The sequence below is a fragment of the Benincasa hispida genome, chromosome 1, assembly GCF_009727055.1.
Source record: "Benincasa hispida cultivar B227 chromosome 1, ASM972705v1, whole genome shotgun sequence".
NCBI lineage: Eukaryota > Viridiplantae > Streptophyta > Magnoliopsida > Cucurbitales > Cucurbitaceae > Benincasa > Benincasa hispida.
In genome coordinates, this window is record NC_052349.1 from 41,018,874 (window position 1) to 41,040,949 (window position 22,076).

The following is a 22,076-nucleotide window of genomic DNA, read 5'->3' on the forward strand; positions in this document are numbered from 1 at the left end:
AACAAGAAAAAAAAAAAAGCCTAATTTTCCAAAGCTCTGATACTGTGTAAAACTCTTAGGTTTGAGAGAATCAAAATTCTTTATTCCATTCACTAAAGATATGAATATATAGGTGTACAAGAATGACCAAAGAAGGAAAGCATAGAAAAGGCCATAAAAGGAAAATATAACAGAGAAATTTACAATAACAAAAATCCCTAATATTAAAACTATAACTTGGAGAAGGAGAAAACGAAGGAGAGACAAGACGCCTCCAATAAGGCGTAGAGATTGTAGGAGGAAAAATCGACAATTCCGATAAAGGAAATTTCACAAGGAAGAAGAGGAAGAATCAAAAGGGGAAAAAAGGAAAGAAACTTTGCCAGCGAACACATGGATAGAAGCAAGAAGAGTCTAGTGGATGGAATCGGTTTTGGCCACGGCCGAAGAAGATGGTAGGAGGACGATGAGGCTGGAAGCACGGTGGCTGGAGGCGTTTGGAAGTAGCAGACAGGGCTGAACGTTGGTGGCCGGAGAAGCAATCTTGGGAAAGGGGAGAATTGTGTGAAGAGATGGGCAAAGAAACTGATGCCCACATGAAAGATAAGGGTGATGGGACCGACTGTGGGAAAAATAAAGGCATATTGATTGTTTGGTCTGTGGGCTGCAGATTGGGTTGGGTTCAAAGGAATTGATTGAAGCCCATGTTGAAGAAAAGGGAAGAAGTATTTAGTGGTTAGGATAACAATTGTGTGTTTTTTTTTTAATTGTTATGTGATTAAAAAAGGGTGTTGCCCAATTTTGTGATCATGTTTGTAAGCACAACTTAAAGACATGTTGTCTTTGAAGGGCAGGGTAATGTTAGGTACTAGATATTTAGTTAATGTTAGTTAAGGAGTATAAAGGTAATTAGATAGATAAGGAGTTACCAATAGTTATTGTATAGGGTGGTTATAAGGGTAGTTACTACTTGTTATAAATAGAAGGAGGGTAAGTGAGTGAAGGGGAGGTTATTCTTTGGAGTGATCTAGTGCTTGAGTGAGTACACTCACGAGGAGGTTCCAAGTTCCTTTATACTTGGGTTATCTTGTATTTTCATCTGTATATCTCAATATATTTCAGATCTTATTCTTGTTAGGAAGTATCCTAACAAATTACTATTAGAGTTGTTAAATTATGATCCAGAATACTTGCTGCTCAATGTAACAGGCATGGGTAGGTCCATTTGCAACATAATCTTTAATACACAAGGCATGATAGTATGTAACGTAAATCCTCACGTGGAAGACAATAGCAGTCTATTTTTTCACAGCAACATGTTTGCAGGAATTTTGATTAAAAAAATTAGTAACAAGAAGCTACCTTGTCCAAGAATTAAAACAGCATTCGCAGCCAAGGATGTTATGTCTTGAATCTTTTCACCAGCAAATATAGCTTGCATAACTGGAAATAAAAACCAACCGAAGTGTAAAGTGAGAAAAAAAATGTAATGGAAAGATTGGGACTAAGATGAACTTGAAAGGGAAGAAGCGAGACATCCAAATTGTTATACAGCCACACAGTTTGGCATGGTACCCAAACGAGTTTCAAATTTGACTTTAATGCAAAAATGATCTAAATGCTAGTGCTATACCTCAAAGCAATTTACTATTTCAGTATATTATTATAGGGGCACGGGATATATGCAATTCCAATATCTTAATAGTACAAAAGTTACAGTCCAGAAAGTTATAACCAGTAACATCTGCAGCTAAAGAGACCTGATATTCTTTTCATCAGGACTTCCTCGCTCTCATTTCCCATATTTTCAGTGACAACAGAATCAACATCGGGTATCACCAGTAAATGCACAGAGTGATGCCCATCAGATAGCCAGACAGTTTGGTTCCCTGAAAAGTAATACATTTCTAGTAATTGTGAGAATAGAAAACAACCCAGTAATTGCCTCCAATAACAATTAAGCCAATATGAGTTTGCCTAACAGCGAAAAGTATAAAATAACTTGTCTAGTTTGTTGCTTCTTCCTGATGTTCTGATGTAGGGAGAATTAGGAAAATTAGGTTAATCTTAGGTGATTTCTAGGTAAATCCTCCCCTTTCTACTATCTTTTGTATATTATTTCCCAATAAATAGGAAGTTACCTCTCATGTATTCATTCTAATAAAGATATTTGAGTTAGAGTGTTGGGGAGAATTTTCCTTTTATCCTATTAGGCTACACCAAATTCAATCATTATATAAGAAATTTAGTTGGAAACCATATGCAAAGTAATCCTAATTATTAAGTCCCCGTTTGGTAACCATTTCATTTTTTATTTTTGGTTTTTGAAAATTAAACCTATAAACACAACTTTAACCTCCAAATTTATTCCTTTATTATCGACTTTTTACCAATGGTTTTAAAAACCAAGCCAAATTTTGAAAACTAAAAAAAAATAGCCTTTAAAAACTTGTTTTTGTTTTTTGGAATTTGGCTAGAAGTCAACCATTGTACTTAAGAAAGATATGAATCATTGTAAGAAATCGAGAGGAAATAGACTTAATTTTCAAAAACAAAAAACCAAAAATGAAATGGTTACTAAACGGGGCCTAAATCATTCTAAAACAAATTGAACTTTAACAAAACAAAATTTGAATTAAACTACAATAAATGGATTCTGATCAATAAAATTCAAGTTAATTAACATAATTACATGAAAGTCATTTCAAGAAAACCAGAGACAGTAAAGTGTGTACAAAAATAACAAACAATAGAGATCGTTAGGAAAATTTTCAATTGGTAAACAATGGAAAGAAAACATGCTAGCTCATTCCTGCTCAAAAATGGAAACTTGGGTCATGGGTGATAATCGATCTCTTGAATGGTAATTAATTTCATCCCAAATGTTGCTAGAAAGGAAAGACGGGGAGTGAGAAGATGGAAAGAAGAGGGTTGGAAACAAAAGGCAATAACGAAGAATGTTGGTGGGATATAGGGGAAAAAACTTTGGTCATCACAAAAAATGAATTTCCACAACTTATGTAATTGGGAATGCACTACAGAAATTTGTAAACGAAAACATGATGGTAATCCTTTTTCAATCTGATAAAGCATTGATAAGTCACATATATGAAGGGTTGATAGAGCAACAAACTTTAAAAGCTGCAATGCAGTCAGAGATTCGCTGTGAAGTTTAAGAAATGAGAAGTAGAAGAGATGGGAATTTAGATAATATGCCATCCCATATAACGGAGGTTGGTTGAAAACAAGAATCTGCTAAAGCATTAGAAAACAAGGACTTTAAGCCTAGTGCTCCCAAGTACTATTTCAAATTCTCAAGGAGCTTTTATTGCCGGTAGAAAGATTTTAGATCAATGCTGATGGTGAGTGAAGCCCTCAAGGATTATAGGATGAGGAAGAAGGAAGGGGGATACTCAAGGTTGATGTTGAGAAAGCTTATGACTATTAGGATTGGAGTTTCCTTGATAAAGTGTTGTGCAAAAAAGGTTTTGGGTACAAGCTGGGAGCCTGGGTTTGGAAGATCGACGAACTTCTCCCATCTTTATCAATGGAGGGTCACGAGGTAAGATTTAGCAGACAAGAGGTCTTACGCAAGGTGCCTCTATTTCGCTTTTTTTGTTTAACCCGGTTGGTGATGGTGAACGTCCTTAGTCGGTTAGTATCTACAAGTGTGGAGAAGGAGTGGTGGAGGGTGTTAAGGTAGGTTCTGATAGGATGTGCATTTGATGCACCTTTAATTTGCACAACACTCTTCTTTGGCTCAAAGAAAAATAATTCCTTTAAAAACTCAATGGTCTTTTTTCGTCCTTTGAAGCTATTCAAGCCTAAAAATAACTCTGGGAAAAGTTCCATATTTTGAGTGAACTGTGAGTCTCCTAAGATGAATGATTGGACCTCGTTGGAGGTGCTTTTGAACCCTCCCTTTAGTGCTGGCAATATTACCTTTTTTGCTATATTCTATGAGGCATCAAGAGAGTTGCATAGTGGAGCTTTTCGTGGAAAGGATCGGACTAGGGAGGAGCTTTGGGAAACAATTAAATTTAATTCCTCTCTATGTGGGTGTCTGTTAAAACTTAAAAAGGACTCTTCGTAAGTTCCATCTTAACTTTATTCTTTAGAATTGGGCCTCTTTTTGTAATTGGGTTTGAGGTATTTTTGTTCTTGGGCTTCTTTTTTTTTTTTTTTTTTTTTTTGTCCTTGTATATCCTTTCATTTATCTCAATGGAAGCAACATTTCTTTTAAAAAAAATGTTGTTGACAATGTGGAAGCTAGTAGGCAATTCCCAGTCGGTCTCTGAGTGATACAGTTTAATGGCAATTGCCTTGTTTGGGCTATCAGGAAATCTTAAAGTCCCAATCGATTTGGAGTCGCATTTTTTGGTTCTTTAATCTGCTATGTGGTCTTTTCAAAGAAGGTATTTTCCAACTCATTTCCGGTTTTCATTCTTTTTCTGGTCCCATTCTTAGAGTTTTTGGCCTACTGTAGTGAATTCTCCATTGTCAGTTTTTTGGGTTTTATGTTTCACTCCCTTGGCTTGTTTGTTTTGGTTCAGTTCTCTCATGGCTTCTTTATGGTGCTCTCTCTCCAAGTTTTCAGAGCTTATAGCTTTAAGCTTTGTGCTCACTTTCAGTTGTGATCATTTCTTATATATTTCTTACTGTTACTTTCTTCTTGTTTCTCTTTGGGGATTTTGTATTTAGGTTCTTTACATTTAGCAACGAAAATTTTTGTTTCCTTTTAAAACCAATGTGGAAGCTGCTTTATTAGGATAGCAAAAAGATGAGGTGGATAGATTCGATGTGTTACAAAGACCATTAATATGATTTCATGCATGGAACCAAGGCTAAAAATTGATGATAACTATAAACAATTGTGGTCCCGACATCCCATCGCAACCTCTATAACCTTGCAGATAAGTTGGGAGCTAGTAAAGGAGCAAATCGTGAAGCCAATGTCAACAAGAGTGTTGAGTAAGAGTGTCAGGAAACCATGGTGCTTTTCCAAAAGAAGCATCATGAAGATTTTGTGATAAATCCAAGATTCATCCGTTGGAATATGATTAGATTAGATAATGAAAGGAGTTTATTAACAAGGCTGAAGAAAGTATTGTGGTAGACGCAGGCATTTATAAAAGCATTGTCTGGTAGTCCTGCCGTCTTAACAAAACACAGGAATAGATTCAAGAAAAGTAGTGAGGAAGGCATTAGAAGAAAGAGACAAGTGGAGGCTGGACGTTAACCTCTAACAAACTTACACAAGTTAAAGGGGAGAAAGAATGCTATTAGTGTCGGGGAAGAAGGCTCACAAAAAATGTGGCTACTGACTGGGTAGTATCCTTTGGTGTTAGGAGTATAAGTATTTGGAGGGGATGTTACGTGGAAATGGGAGATTTTTAGAAGCTTACAATTCTTCGCTTTGAAGGCATCTTTATCGGATATCATTCTCTCCTTATTGTATCATTGTTTTCTTCCATGGAAAGTTGGATTTTGTCTTAAAAAGAACATCAATTCTACGCTGTTGTATCCCATCACATCCCATCAACTTACTCCAGATCCACACTGAGGACTTCTTGACTGGGGAGTTTCTGTACTTACCATTGCCCGATGGAGAAAACTAACTCTACCTCAACGTAAGAAATCCTATCCTAGCCCAAGCACACAGTAAAGAGATTCTGACAAAACCCTACTAAACCGCACCCCTCTTAAATGAATGATATAATCAAACTCAGCACAGCTTAGACTGGCCTCCTCTACCCCAACTAAGAAAACTAGAGCATAAATGTGTAAAGTTTTCCCTGGTCTATTCTCAGTTCAAGCATTTGATCACAGTGTTTTATTCACAGTTTTGCTAGCATGGTAGCATATCTATAATGTGTAGAACAAAGAATTCGGACAAGCATACTTATGGATGTATCAGGAACACTGGTCAGCATTTGAACTTTCATTAGATGAGGCAATGGCCGAATGTTGCAAGAAAAATCAAATCCATTAGCAGTGTTAGCAAGGTGCAACAGATGTAATTCACCAACAGAGTCCAGGATCAACATTTTCCTGGGAGACAGTGCTTGAATTGATATTGCCTTTAATGACGTCATTTTTGCAGATTTCAGGTCTTCATTTCCTCTGCCATTCAGTGCCACAAAATATAGTCCTTCGCTCGAATCTTGTCTTAGTTTTATGCATCTTGGTCTTACTGCAATTAAAGATACACAATCAGAGGCATATGCCACCTAATTCACAACTGAAATGTTTTGGCACCAATGAGATCCAAAAGTTATAACAATAATACTATGTTTCACAGAACATTGATAGGTGAGTTGACAAAGTTTATGGACGATCCATAATATAATAAAAATAGAAAAACAAAGGCAATGGCTCCAACTAAGAATTTTATTTCAAGCAGAAAATAGGTGAACTCTCCAAGTTAAACCTCTTCAACAATCAGTAATTTACCATCTAGAGGCATCCTTATGAAATAAACCAAAGGACGGCACCTTCAGCACCCATTTCCTGGCCATATAAGGAAAACCTAAAAAACAAGTTGTTAGCTAAGATAGTAAATAAATTATAAGTTGTCATGAAAAGTATTCGAGTGCAAATCAGGCAGCTGGACACAGTTAAAGAAATGTTGCATGTATCCATCCGAAACAATTAGCTAAAAGAAAGAAGTGTCTATCTGCCATACCTAATAAAGAAGGCTTTATTTCATATCTCATAGACCTGATCATTGGGCTTCACATTCTAATTGTATTTAAAATGGATAGAAGAAATCACAAGTTTGGATATTGTTACGATTTAAACCACCCCAACATCAAAGAATATATAAATGATGATGTGTTCCACAATCATAGTAACTATGAAAAAGATATGAGCATGCATAAAGGCCACTAATGTGCTCTCATTCCACTGCTCCAGTTAGCTGGAAGCTTGTTGACTAAGTGGTTATGGTGCTTCTTTCAAGAGCCTAAAGCTTTGTGGCGTAGAGTCATTCTGAGCAAGTGTGGTCCTCATCCTTTTTGGGGGGGCTCATTGGTGTTTGTTTTCATCACTCTAAAAGGTTACAATGTCCAAAAAAGGTAAATCTTTTGCTTGGAAAATCTTACATGGGAAAGACAATATTTAGACCATGTGCAGGGACCTCTTCTTTTTAGGGGGTTCATTGGTGCTCTCTCCCCAAAGATGCTTCCAAGGACCTGGACCACATCTTATGGAAAGCCACTTTACTCAATCGACTTGGTGCAAATTCGTGGGCATTTCCACTTCCAGTGTCTCATTGGCGTGGAGCAAGGACCTTAGGAGTGTGTTGAGTTGAGGAGGTTTTGTTGAATCTTCCCTTTCACTAGAAACTCTCTAATTCCTCTCATTGGCTTGAGAGGAATCAGAGAGTTTCTAGTGAAGGTGAGAGGTCTGAAGGAGTTGTGGGAGTTTTTTTTTTTTTTTCTTGGAAAAAGGAAGCAGTCTCTTCATTAAGAGTTGTGGGAGTTAATTAGGTTTAATGTCTCAGTTTGGACTTTTGCGACCAACGTGATTTTGTTATTTTCAACTAAGTTCAATTCTTTTGGCATGGAGGCCCATTCACTAGTCTGTTGGGCACCTTTCTGTTCGGCAGTTTTTTATATCCTTCCCTATTCTTTCATTTCTCTCTGATGAAATATAAGAAAAGAGAGACCAATACACAGTTTACGTGGAAACCCTAGAACAGGGAGAAAAACCACGATACAGACCTTTTTCTTATTATTGTAATTGATACACTGAATACAAGAGAACAGGGTGAATAAATAGACAGTAGAGAGCCCTAGGGTAGGAGACAATTACAATAATACCCCTAGGGGAAAAAACCCTACTTTCAACACTCCCCCTCAAGTTGGTGCATAAATATCAATAAGACCCAACTTGCTGATACAGTAGTTAAAATTTGGTCTAAGTATCCCCTTGGTGAGAACATCTGCCACTTGTTGACTTGAGGGAATATAGGGGGATGCAAATGCTCCCATTATCCAGTCTTTCTTTAATGAAGTGTCTGTCGATCTCTACATGTTTGGTTCTGTCATGTTGGACTGGATTGTTTGCGATGCTTATTGCTGCTTTATTATCACAAAACAACTTCATTGGAAGCTCACTATCTTGGTAAAGATCAGACAGCACTTTCTTCAACTAGATTTCTTCACATATCCCTAAGTTCATCGCCCTGTACTCAGCTTCAGCGCTACTCCTAGCCACCACTCCATGTTTCTTACTTCGCTAGGTGACAAGGCTACCCCAGACAAAGGTGCAATACCCAGAGGTTGACTTTCTATCAACGACAGAGCCTGCCCAATCAGAATCGGTATATGCTTCAACAGTCCTTTTTTCAGACTCCTTGAACATCAAACCCTTACCAGGAGTCCCCTTCAAGTACCGAAGAATACGCTCAACCGCAGTCATATGCTCTCATAGGGAGCTTGCATAAATTGGCTTACCACGCTTACTGCATATGAATATCTGGTCTTGTATGGGACAGGTAGATCAAGTTTCCAACCAACCTCTGATACCTTTCCTTATTAACAAGAACTTTGTTGTTTATAACACCAAGTTTTGCATTATACTCCACGGGTGTGTCAGCGGGTTTACACCCAGTCATGCCTGTTTCTTTGAGTAAGTCCAGTGTATATTTTCGTTGCGATACTGAAATACCTTCTCTTAATCGAGCCACTTCCATTCCAAGGAAGTATCTCAGCTTACCAAGGTCTTTAATCTCAAATTCTCTGGCCATTCTTGTTTTGAGCCTTGTAATTTCACCCTCATCATCGCCAGACAGAACAATATCATCAACATACACTATGAGGACTGCAATCTTCCTGGAGTCGGACCTTTTCGTAAACAGTGTATGATCTGAGTGCCCTTGTTTGTATCCCTGTGCTTTAACAAATGTGGTGAACCTATCAAACCAAGCCCTTGGAGATGTTTCAGTCCATATAATGAAGTATCTCAGTCTACAAACCCTGTGCTTGAACTAACTCTCAAATCCAGGAAGAGGGCTCATATAGACTTCCTCTTCAAGTTCTCCATTCAAGAATGCATTTTTAACATCTAACTGGTAAAGTGACAAATCTTTGTTTACAGCAATTGACAACAAAACCCGAATAGTGTTAAGTTTGGCCCCGGGAGAGAATATTTCAGAGTAATCAACTCCGTAGGTCTGGGTGAAACCTTTAGCAACCACTCTAGCCTTATATCGGTCAATTGTCCCATCTGATTTGTATTTTACGGTGAACACCCATTTGCATCCAATTGTCTTGTGCCCTTCAGGTAAAGGCAACTGTTCCCACGTCCCATTTTTCTCAAGAGCCCTCATTTCTTCCATAACAGTCGTTTTCCATTCAGAACTGTCCATTGCTTCACGAATACTGTTGGGGACCATGATAGTGTCCAAGCTGGTAGTGAGAGCTTTAAATTCGGGAGACAGATTGCTATATGTCATGTAGCTGTGCATAGAGTACTTCGCGCATGAACGAGTACCTTTCCTCAGTGCTATTGGAAGATCGAGAGAGGCATCATGATTTTCCAACTCTCTAGGTTTCTCAGCATGATCGGTCATCTGTATATCAAGGATTTCAATAGTATCTTCCATTTCCTTATCAAAAACTGGCATTTTTCCTTTACTGCTATCATTCTTAGATGTCTCCTCATCTATCACATTTTTAGTATTGCCACCTCCTTCATCCTTATCTTCCCTGCACTTGTCAATCTCCATACATATATCAACATCATTAGTTTCAGGAATACACGTACCCGGACCAGATGCAGGGTCTAATTCATGGACCAGAGCCGGCTGTTCAACAGGTGGCGTCCCTTCCTTTCTAAGATTCTTCCTATAGTAGGTTATCCATGGAATCTGGTTGGTAGGGAGGACAGGACAGGCTTTATCAAAACTAAGAGGAGGAATCGGGGCGGATTCCCCTAAAGGGATATCATAGGATGACCAGTTAGGCTCTTCACTCAAGCTCTCCCCCTGAAGATGTCTGTGGTTGGTTCTCGTCAATGACGGCTAGGGTTTCGTCGCCATGCTCTGATACCATGATGAAAATAAGAAAAGAGAGACCAACACACAATTTATGTGGAAACCCTAGACCAGGGAGAAAAACCACAATACAGACCTTTTTCTTATTATTTTAATTGATACACTGAGTACAAGAGAACAGGGTGAATAAATAGGCAGTGGAGAGCCCTAGGGTAGGAGACAATTACAATAATACCCCTAGGGAAAAAACCCTACTTTCAACACTCTCCATAAAAGCTTGGTTTCCCTTAAAATAAAAAATATATATATTAAAGAAATCAGTCCACAAGTTTGCACTCACTGTAGGCGATGATTCAACATTTTAGCCCGTGGATTGCATTTGATTGTTTTGCTCTTCCGAAAAACTCCATTTTTTTTTCAACATACAAAGCTATTGCTTTGCCTTATGGATTAGAGCAGACTTCTAATGTTGCATAGAATGTCTAGAGGGGTGTGGATCACTCGAGAGAGGATGAAAAAACTACAGGATAACCCTTCAAAAGATTGTGAATTAACAAATGGACATCCATGAATAGTGAAAATTGGCCAACAAAGAAAGTATAGCAAAAACATTTGGAGGGAGAATAAAGAAGTTGTATTTAGAGACAAGGCTAGGGTGGACGCAGTGGGCATCTAATCCTTCAATCCTTTTGTAGTTATGTCTGCCAGAAACTTTCCAAACACACTACTTGCTTCCAACTTCTTTTTTAAAACATAAACCAGTAAATATACAAGGCATCTTCCTTACAATTGGATTGTAGTTTCGTTAAGTAAACAAAATATCCAGCCCTAAGGCCAAAATACATAACCCAATCATTCAAGAGGGTGGGATTCTCCTTAATTCTCACTCAAGTTTTCATAAGTCACTGGTGTTATTAATGCATTAAATGAGACTCATATCTGCCTAATCCCGAAAAAGGTTGACTCTAAATCTATCTCTAATTATCATCCTTTTAGTCTCATTCCATATGCATACAAAATTATCGCTCGAGTTCTATCCAATCGTCTCAAGCAGATTCTTCCATCTATTATTGCTACCAATCAATTGGCTTTTGTGGCTAATCGACAGATTATGAATTTCTCGCCTTATGACAAATAAGCTTATTGATGACTAATTTTGTTTTCTAAAAAAGCTGGTGTGATTCTCAAGTTAGACCTTGAGACAGCTTTTAGCAATGTTGAGCGAGATTTCTTGGATGTTGTGCTTTAGGTAAAAGGTTTTGGCTCTCTTTGGCGGCTTTGGATTAGAGGTTGTATCTTAGTTTCAACCATTCTATCATTATTAATGGTCGTCCTCATAGGAAGATCATTCCTTCCTATGGTATTCGTCAAAGGGACCCTCTCTCACCTTTCCTCTTCAATTTAGTTGCAGAACGGTTGAGTCGTCTTCTAGATCATAGTACTTCTATGGTCCTTCTTGCTACTCACTCTATTGGTACTTCATCTTTCTATTTGGATCATCTTCAATTCATCTTTTTGATATTGTCTGTATCTTTAAGCACGCATCTGGCTTAAAAAAAATAATCACTCTAAAAGCGAGTGCCTTGAAATTCATGTTAATGATTCCGATTTTGAATGGATGTTAAACACATTGGGCTATAAGCAGAGTTGTTGACCATCTCCTACTCGGGCTTACCTTTGGGTGGGGATTCTGACACAGCTACCTTTTGGCACCCGTTGTTGAGAAAATTCAATGCAACCTTCATAACCAGAAGTATGCCTTTATCTCTAAAGGTGGTAGATACAAACTTATTAATGTTACTCTTTCTAGTATGCCTACTTATTATTTATCTGTCTTGTGCTCTTTTGTCAGTCATCAAAAATTTAAAAAGATGGTTCGCGGTCTTTTTTGGAAGGTTCTAGTGGTGATAGTGGTATGCATAATTGAATTGGGAGATCACCGAAAGTCCTCAACTCATGGGTGATATTGGTATTGGTAATTTTAATCATTGTAACTTACCTCTTTTGGCGAAGTGGATTTGGTGTTTCCTTGTTGAGCGAGCTGCTTTATGGCGGCAATTAATTGTTGGCTAAGCATCTATTAGGATACCTCCTAACAAGAAAATACTCAAGGACAAGGAATGGACTCAAGAACAATCAAATATGGAATATATAAAAATGTATTGAAATATGCTATAATCTCATAAAGAATGTAACAAGATAACCACTAACTTTTCGAGAGGGCTGACTCTTCCAAATTCCCAAATTAGGAAATCTCACTAAATTCTTCACTCTTACTTCCACCCCACTCCTTCTGTTTATAACTAAAAGACCTAACCAACTTACTAACTATTTACTAATTTGCCCTTCTAATACCCACCCTAATAGTTTACTAATAATCTTACTATTTCCATAATTAGAGACCTTACAGCATCATACGACCAGAATTTGGCATGCATCTAGTTTTCGTAGTTCTTTGGATTCCACTGGAGATTTATTTGTCAGACTATTGGCTTGGTCACGAGTTGTGTTCAATATTGCATTGGTAATGGTTCTTCTACTTCGTTTTGGAAAGACTCCTAGCTCAATTGTGGTATTATTTCTACTACATTCCCCCGTCCTTTTCATCTTGCTCCATCTAGATGATACTGTGGCTGACGTGTGGATTGATTGTTCAAATTCAAGGGATTTGCATCTTCATCCTAATCTTAATGATTTGGAGTTTCTAAATGGGTTACTTCATCTCATCTTTTATCTTCGGTTAAAATCCGCCCTAAATCTAATACTTGGATATGGCCTAACAAACCCTTTTCAACTTTTACAGTTAAATCTCTTATCTCTCATGGCAGATTTGATGGGTTCGAGTGAATCTCCCAAGAAGGATCTTTATTCTATCATTTGGAAGGATCATGACCCAAAAAAGATCAAAATGTTCCTTTGGAGCTTAGCGTTGGTGCTATCAATACGGCTGATAGGTTACAAAGGCGGATGCCGTACATGTATCTCTCCCCTTCTTGGTGCCACATGTGTTGCTAACATGCTGAATCTTCACCTCACTTACTTGCTCATTGGCCATTGCTCATTTGCAACTCACTTCTGGAATGTTATTGTGAAACCTTTTGGTTGGTCTCTGGCATGTCCTGATTCTATATTCGATCTTCTTCCTTCTTTATTAGTGGGGCATCCTTTTGGTGGCTCTAAAAGAACAATTTGGTTGGCTATTGTGTGAGCGTTCTTCTGGACTCTTTGGGTTGAATGTAATAGCCATCTATTCAAGGATTCATCCTCTCCTTTTGATCGATTTATGGACTTGGTTCTATCTAATGTGTTTCTTTGGTGTGCATCTATACATCCATTTACTCATTATCGTTTATCTTTTATTCTTTCCAATAGGAGAGCTTTCTTGTAATCAACTCTAGGTGTTGAGGTTTCCCCTATTTCATCTATCAATGAAATGTTTCTATTTCAAAGGGAAAAAAAATTCATAAGTCACAAAAGATGACATGAAACAGACCTAACACAGCTACTTAACTTGCCCAAAACAGAATATAAACAGTAAAAGCACAGGAGGGTTAGTCAACTGGAGAATTCACATTTCTACCCCTTTTAGCATATATATTAACTAATCAACTATAGGGGGCCTCACAAAATGTTCATTGGTATAGATATAGAGAATTTTTTAAGGTCACATCCGCATCAAGCTTATAAAAGACACTCTAATTAGAGTTCACCATAAACTAGAATTCCCTATGCAAAGCATTAAACCTAACCTTCTGGACTATTTCTTCCCAATTCCTCTCCATCATAATTTCTGTTGTTTCAATTTAACAATGTTGGCCCCATCAATTCTATTTCTGTTTTAGGAAACAAAACAGTTCCACGATAAAATGAATGACAAAATGGGAACCTATGCATAGGATTTACATAAAAAAAACAAAACAAAACACTTGTTCAATGAGTTATAAATAAGATGATTTAAGCCATAATTACAAAAAGGAGAAACCAATTTACACCAAGTGAGAGTCCTAAATAACCAAAGAAGTAAAAGATTTGTAGTCCGGGTATCTGAAAAGATGCACAAAATCCTGCCAAGCCAAAGAGGCCATAGAAAAGCCCGTATGTTTTTTCACCTGCTTCTTTTAAACCACGCACCCACAAAATTGGCTCAAAATCTTTGTAAACCCAATATTGTGCTACAACACTAGAACCACAAAAATGGAACGAAAAGGAAGTAAGAGCAAAATCTCTTTGCTTCAAACTTCTGGAAACTTTTCCCTATTTAGTTCTTTCGTCAATTAAGACAAAAATAATAAATAAATAAATAATTGCAAACAACCAAAGTTCTAATTCTTCCATCTAGAATCAAACTCTTCTTTTTTTTCTTTTTTCATATCCGGGAGGGTCTAGGTCAAACTCTCACATATATCATGGCCAGACTCTCACGGATATAACCATGGGGGAATCAATTCAGAGAAGACCTACAAGTTGTGAGAAACCCTAAACTCTCACATATTCTTAAAATTTTTATATGTTGCGCAAATTACATAATTCCCACAGTTGTAGGTCTTCTCTGAATTGATTCTCAACACAAGACTCTTCTCCTTCTTGATTCCTAATTCATCAGTGATTTCATTGATAATTAAGATACCACTGAAAATAAATGAACTGAAGGTAAATCTGCCACCTTATGAGAAGGAAGGAAGGGAGAATTAAAAAATACTCTTCTTCCGAGACAAAGCCTCTTACAAATCTTACTCATAACTGGATCCTAAAACATAAGGCTTCTAGGATTGGCCAATATCTTCAAACAAATATGCCTCACACTACTTACATTATGAAATGTAGCATTTACATGAAATATTATATTCTCAAAATTTTTAAATAATTTTGCATTGCATGCCTAGGCTCCAAAGAGTGTTTGTGCCTTAGCCCGCCTTCTACCTCTCGAGTTTTTCTTCATTAGAAACAAGAGAGTTTGCATTGATATGGTTAAAAGATACAATATTATCTTGGGCTGCCTTTGGGTGGTAATCCCAAGGGTCAGGTGTTCTGGGATACCATGGTGGTAAAGGTTAAAAAATGGTTGTCTACTTGAAAAAGAAATCTTTTTCCCTAAAGGGGGAAGACTTACTTTTATTCAGTCGCTACTTAATGGGATTCCAAGTTACTTCATATCTCTTCTCAAAATTCTAGTGGGGTGAGCAAGAAAATTGAGAGTGACGAGGAATTTCTTATGGGAAGAGACGAATGAGGAGGGAGGTCCCACATGGTCAAGTGGGAGTTGGAGAGGGACTCCAACAAGGTTTGTTCTTTGGCGAGGTTTCATGTTTCTCTTTGGGCTTCGGTTTCGAACACCTTTTGTAATTATTCCCTAGGCAATATCTTACCTAGTTGGAAGCTCTTTCTTTAGTGGGGTTTCCATGGACTTGGTTTTTGTATCCCCTTGTATTCTTTCATTTTTTTTTCTCAATGGACACCGCTATTCCTATTAAAAAAAAATTTAAAAAAAAAAAAAAGAAGAAGAAAAGTGGGATTGGTGTTGAAGCCGATGGAATTTGGAGGTTTTGGGTATCATAAATCTAAGAGTATGTAATGAGGCCTCCCTAGCAAAATGGTTGGGGTGCTTTTTCATGGAGCATAACATGTTGTGTTTAAGACTCAAGAGTGATAGTGAGTAGGCATGGAACTCATCCTTTTGAGTTTTAAATGGGGTGTTGATGGTAATTCAAGAAGCCTTTGGAAAGCTATATCATTTGGATTCCCTCTTTTCTCTCCTTTTATCACTTGTTTTGTTGGAGAAGGCTAGAAGGTTTATTTTTAGGACCGTTGGTGGGGAAGAGGCCTCTTTGTGCTTTGTTTCTATAGTTATACTGCCTCATGAACATAAGGTTGCATCTTGTGGCCTCAGTATTACCTTCCTCTTATCCTTCTTCCTCGATCTCTTAGGGTTTCCAAAGACCTTTGACGAATAGACAGGTGGTGGATGTGGCAGGTCCCCCTTCTCTTCTTCGAGATAAGTTAGTGGCTCCAGAGAGAGAAGATATTAGGTTTTGGTCCCCCCACCCATATTTTGTCTTTCCCCTCTCCCTCTCCCATTGCCCCAGTTTTTGCCTCTCTTTGGAAGGTTAAATTTCTCAGGAAGGTTAAGGTTTTTGGCTTTTCACATGGCATTGGCTTCTGCCCCTTTTTCCGATGATGGAATTTATTCTTTTGTTTCTTTATATGTGTGTGTGTGTTAAGTGGAAAAAAAAAAAAAAAAAGTTTTTGCATGGCAGATTCTACATGGGAGAGTTCATACCCTAGATCGCATTCAAAGACACTTTTCCTTTGTCTTATTCCTGAAATGGCACATTCTCTATTGCTTGAGAAGGATCTCGATCATCCATTTTGGAGTAGTTAGTTTGCTTACTACATTTGAAGTTCTTGAATGAGATTGTTTCAGGTTTGTTGGGCATGGCATAGAGACGACAGGGCTCAAATGGAGGAGATGCTCTTGATTTAAAGGGAAATAAGCAAAGTTTTGTGGCAGGGTAGTTTTCTTTACAATTTTATGGGTTATTTGGAGTGAAAATAATAAAAGGGCCCCAGTTTGGTAAGCAAACATGAGGAGCCATATAAAGCATCAATAACCATCCCCCACAAAGCTATATTGCACATTGATATATATCCAAAACCATTTGGCTAATAGGGCCAAAATTCTTCTCTTGAGGTGAGTAAGTTGAGGCCACCGCACTCCAAAGGTGTGACAACAGTATCCCATTTCACAATTGGCAAGAAAAAGTAGGACAAATAATATAAGGGAAGGTTATAAAAAGTAGCTTGAATGAGATTAAGCCTGCCACCATTTGAAATGTGAGAATTCTTCTATGAGAGGTGCTATTTTTCCACTTTTTCAATCAACGGTTCTCAAAAAGATAACGCCTAAAAAAATAAAAATAAATAAATAAAAAAGAGAGAAGATAAAGCCTAGACTGTAATTGAGAGGAAGGCCACAACATGAACTAGGCCAACATTCAACTTTGCAACCTAGTTTTCTAACCCAAAATTCAATCTCCTGGCAGTCCATGGGAAGCCCCAAAAATTCTTATTTATGATGGTTGGTTAATGTTGAGTCGAGATGCTTCTTCAAAAAGTCTCACCAAATTGAAAATGTTAACAAGAGCATGCTTGTCAGCCATGGATAAGAGGATTGAATTATTAGAATTTTTTTATTTTTTATTTTTTTTTGGCAATAGATATATTCAAGGAATCATTTCCCAAATCAAAAACATAAAAAAAAACATCTATACTAGCAGCATGGGACAATATCCTACTAAAGCAATCCACGACCAAGATGAAAAGAAAAGGTGAGAGAGAGTCCCCTTGGTGAAGGCCTCTAAAAGCCAAATCTTTCCTCTACGGAGGCCATTAATAACAATCAAGAAATTTGGAGAGGCAATGCAAACTCAGATCCACTTTCTCCATCTAAAGCCCAAAACCTTTTGCTGCTAGAATTCCACCAAAAAAGAAAAAAAGAAGTCCCAGACAACTTTGTCAAATGCTTTCTTGATGTCTAATTTTATAATCACACCCTTCTTTATCCTTTGTCAATCATTAATGAGCTCTTTAACAATGAGCAATGCATCAAGAATTTGTCTGGCCACAAATGTGGCATCTGTTATGGTGTGAGAAAGAATCTTCTTGAGTCAGCTCAGATTAGACCTTAGAAATTACCTTGTCCATGCAAGAAAAGAGGCTAACAGGCCAATAATCACCATCATCACGACCATCCAATTTTTTTGAGATCAAAGGAATATAAGTTTCACTCAAACTAGCATTGACAATATCATTCTTCAAAAAACCTTAGAACACCCTCAAAATGTATCCCTTATGAATGTTCCCTACCTTTTTATAAAGTTCCATTGTCCTTCCATCTAGCCCCAATGTTTTGTTTGATCCCAAGTCCTTTATAACGTGCCAGATTTCCTCTGAAAATTCTTTTTCCATGCCTCTGGCTAGATTCTGATCAATAGTGTTCCAAATCAGTGGGTTGGGGATGAATATAGGGCCTTCCCTTTTAGTGTATAACTTGTTATAGAACATCACAAAAGCCCCAACAATTTCAATTTGAGTAAATAAGCTTTTGCCTTTTGTAGAAAGAACCACCAAATTAGAATTTTTCCTTCTAAAGGGTAGCCACATTGTGGAGGAAAAATCTTGTATTAACATCCCCTTTAACAAGGCCATTTCAACTTACACCTTTGTCTCTATATAGATTCCTCCTTAACAGCCGAGAAAAACAACAGAGATTTAATGTAGTTTCTTGTACACGATGGGTAGATTGTAAGTTTCCTGGTTCCTCAAAAGGGTCTGGAACAGAGAGTTCCATGATAAGCTGGTTTCTTTGTGAATCTATGACGCCAAAAGTTTCCTTACTCCAGCTTTTGATATTAGCCTTAAAAATCTTATAATTTTTGGATGAACCTAGCCTCTGAAAGGATTTTGAGACCTTTCTAGTCCATCATGTTCCTTAAAAAACAATAGCATAGATTTCTCTCATCTCCTTTATCTATAGTAAAACAAACTTTCTTGGATACTCCTATAATTCTCGATAGCATGCAGTTGTATATCATTAAGTAGTCCAAGATCTTCTTCATTGATCCCTTTTGGCAACCTAAGAGCAGCTATTTAAAGGTTCTGAAAGGGAATAACTAATTCCCTAAAAGCCTAAGAATGCAGCCAAAGGCAATGACTAACTAACCGGCCAGCCTTAAAGCCTAACAGACAAAGAACCAGCCAGCTCAAAATAAAATGCTCTATACAAAAAGAATTAAAGAAAATAAGTTAACAAATTCATAACAGACCCCAATATTGGCCAAAAAGCTACATAAGCTACAACAAATACACTTTGAATAAAGATTGCTCCAAACTCTTGAAACTTTTAACGTGCAGCCTCAAACTTCAGTGAACGCATGGTATTACATTTATGCTTACACCTATCTTGGGCGATTAGAAGAAGGCTCCCAGGACTAAAATTATGAATCTATGATTAAAAGTTGCAAATTACAGGAAACACAACCAATATAACTAAAATGTACGTATAAGATACATTTCTGTGTATCCCTCTTACTGTAAAAACTACAAAGATAATCAAATAAAAGAAAGTTATAAAACTCTCTCAACTTACCAGAAATAGAATTTTTGTCCAATTTTCCGTCCAAGCATCCATTGCAAGCTGAACTTCCAGCATCTTCACTTCTACTGGCTTGTGGATTGAAACCATTGCTGCAAACAACAAGAGAACCACCATTCAAGTCAGTGCCTCCAGAAGTCCCACAAACTTCTCCATAAGGCAAAAATGACTTTTGAACTTCACGCTTGGCAGTAGAAGCCGTATTAGCATTCAGATTTCTAACTTTTCGACTACGCCCTCTCACAAAAGGCCTCAAATTAACAACCCTAATCCCATTATCTTCCCCCAAAAGCAAAAACCCAAACGAAATGTTAATCGACCAAATGGGTTTGCAGCAGTCAATCACAGCACATCTCATCAATTTCAAACCTAACCCATCATCGCCGACGCCCACCATCTTCACCGCAAAAACCCAAATCTTCAAGCTCGAAACAGAGTACATCGCGAAGAAATTGACCGACCCAGCTAAACGAACTGAAATCCCATGTCTAAAATTGACCAAAACACCCAATTTATCATCAGATCGAAGATCCTTCTGTGTGCAAACAACTGGAGCTCTCCTGAACAATTTAGAACTCTCCAAAACATAAAACCGAAGGAGAATCTGAGAGCCACCCTTGTGGGGGCCAGAGACCACAAACATAACCTTAGTATCGGAGTTGGAATTAGAATTCTGAAGGGCAACAAAAGCCGCAGAAGAACATGGAGAAGGCACAACCACTTGAGGGGAAGGAAGAGAGGAAAGAGAGAGGGGGGAAAAAGAGGGGTAGAGAGAGAAAGAAGAATCTGAGTGCATTAGAGCAAGAGAAAGGGAATGGGGTTCGAAGAGAAGGGAAGAAATTTGTGGAGAAGAAAGAGAAAGGTTGGGAAGGCTGAGCTTGGTGGCCTGTACAACAACCATTAGAGGATCTCAAGTTCTTAACAACAAGAAAACCAAAGACCTGTGAGAGAATCGTTAAGGATGTTGTTGCAGTAATTGCAGAGACAAAGAGAGGAATCCATCGGGTTGTAGAAGGAGATCAAGATACAAAGGAAGCATTTTTTTTTTTTCCCTCTCTCTCTCTTGAGTTGGTGAAACCTCAACTCAGGCTTTTGAGTTTGAGATTTGGTTGTTTCATTTTGTAATTACTTATTTTTTAGAGTGGTGATGGACAGATGAAAGACCCATTGGTCGAAAGTTTCAATTGGGTGGTCAAACTTGTTTGGGAAGGCTAATTGAGACTTGTGGGTTTGGGTCTTTGGAACCACGAGCGAAATTATTTAGTTGGTTTGTTTATATATTTAGTGCAAGAAGTTAATCAAGTCATAGAATTGATGTCACCACCCTACTTAAGTCCTCCCTCAAAACACCTGAATTTTCATGTTTAAATACATTTGGTCCTGAATTTAGAAGTATAAGTCTTTTGAACTTTCACTTTTGTTATCTTCAAAAAATATATATATATATATAAAAACTTTCACTTTTGTGTTAAATAAATTTATGAACTTTAAAAAATGTTTAATAGATTCATATACTTTAAATTTTATATCCATTAAGATCTTAAACTTTAAAAATATCTAAATTGATCATTAAACTTTTGATTTTACTCTAATAGATCCTAAAATTTTCAATTTTTGTATCTATTAGGTTGACCTATTCGATTCATATTTTAAAAGAATCACATATCTACTAAACATAAAATTATAATTTTAGGGTTTCATTGGACATAAAATGTGATTTTATATCTAATGGATGATTCATTGATTATTTTTCTTAAAAAAAAGTTTGATAAACTATGGACATGTTAGATACAGAATTGAAACTTTATAAAGAGCTAGAGTCTATCTACGCTAGATTTTGGTAGAGCTCTTCTGATTAAAAAAAAAAAAAAAAATCTATTGGAAAAAGAAGAGGTAGAGTGTTGAAAAAAAAAAAAAAAAAAAAAAAAAAAAAAAAAAGAGGGCGAGGATTTAAGAACTTCAAAACTTTTAAAGAAGCCATGCTTGCAAAGCACGGTTGCCTCTTTTGAGGAATCCAAATAGCCTCATTGTCAGGTTGCTCAAGAGGTCGTTACTTCACAAATGTGGATTTTTTAAATGCTTCTGTCGAGTAGTAATCCTTTTTATACTTGGAGAAGTCTTCTCTAGGTAGGGAACTTTTTTGTGAAGGGCATGAGATGGAAAGTGAAGGACAGTAGAAAGATCAACAATCTTTAGCTGTCCAATTCAAAATTTAAAATTGAGCTTTACTCATTATAATCTCAAAGATAAACAAGTGACACATCTCTTTAATGGGGAAGGGGTTGAAATGTTTCTCTAATTAGAAAGTTTTTTTCTTTCCTATGATGTCTCAGACATTCTGAATATCTCTCGTAGTAGGAGAAGTGGGGGGAATGAGGTCATTTGGCCCACTAATGAAAAGGACAAATTCTCGGTGAAAAGCGCCTACCATTTGGGAATGAGTCTCTCGTTGGGGGATGTTTCCTCCTCCTTACATTGTATCAGCTCTAAAAAAAATTTGGAGGACCTTGTGGGACCTTAAGACAAGACCAAAGATCAAATTATCTTGTTGGAGCATAAATAATATTATCCATACAACGGGAACTTAAATTTTAAAGGAATTAATTCTAACTTCCTTTATTCTTTTTGCATGAAATGTAAGGAATCAACTTGTCACTTAATTTGGGAGTGAGGTTTCTAAGAGAATTTAGGACATTTTCTGTAACACCCCGCATTTTTTTTAGTAATAATATAATTTCAGTATTTTTTATTATTTGAGAGCATTTTTATAATTTTGGACTTCAAGTGTAATTGCGGAAATTTAATTTTTGATGTTGAAATTATTCAATTTGGAAATTAATGACATGAATTAATTTCATGTTGGGAAGAAAAGGAATTTAATAATATAAGGTGGAATAAGGAAAATAATAACTTATAGTTTATTTTCTTTCTTTTTTAGTTTTATTA

General features: G+C 37.1%; 1 protein-coding gene across 4 annotated transcripts in view; it reads right to left on the reverse strand.

Moving 5' to 3' along the window:
• The window catches only part of LOC120081240, a 33,064-nt gene extending 12,740 nt beyond the window's left edge, over window positions 1-20,324 (reverse strand). For 3 of the 4 annotated variants that reach the window (XM_039035957.1, XM_039035964.1, XM_039035952.1), the window contains exons 1-4: window positions 19,125-20,307; window positions 5,882-6,172; window positions 1,740-1,868; window positions 1,342-1,422 (exon numbers count right to left, since the gene is read on the reverse strand). In XM_039035957.1, the coding sequence (XP_038891885.1) occupies window positions 1,342-1,422; window positions 1,740-1,868; window positions 5,882-6,172; window positions 19,125-20,031 (1,408 nt within the window). In that variant the 5' untranslated portion in view covers window positions 20,032-20,307. Of the gene's footprint in view, window positions 1-1,341; window positions 1,423-1,739; window positions 1,869-5,881; window positions 6,173-19,124 lie in introns of all 4 variants that reach the window. The other variant, XM_039035971.1, reaches the window with a different exon arrangement.
• Window positions 20,325-22,076: the final 1,752 nt, after the last annotated feature.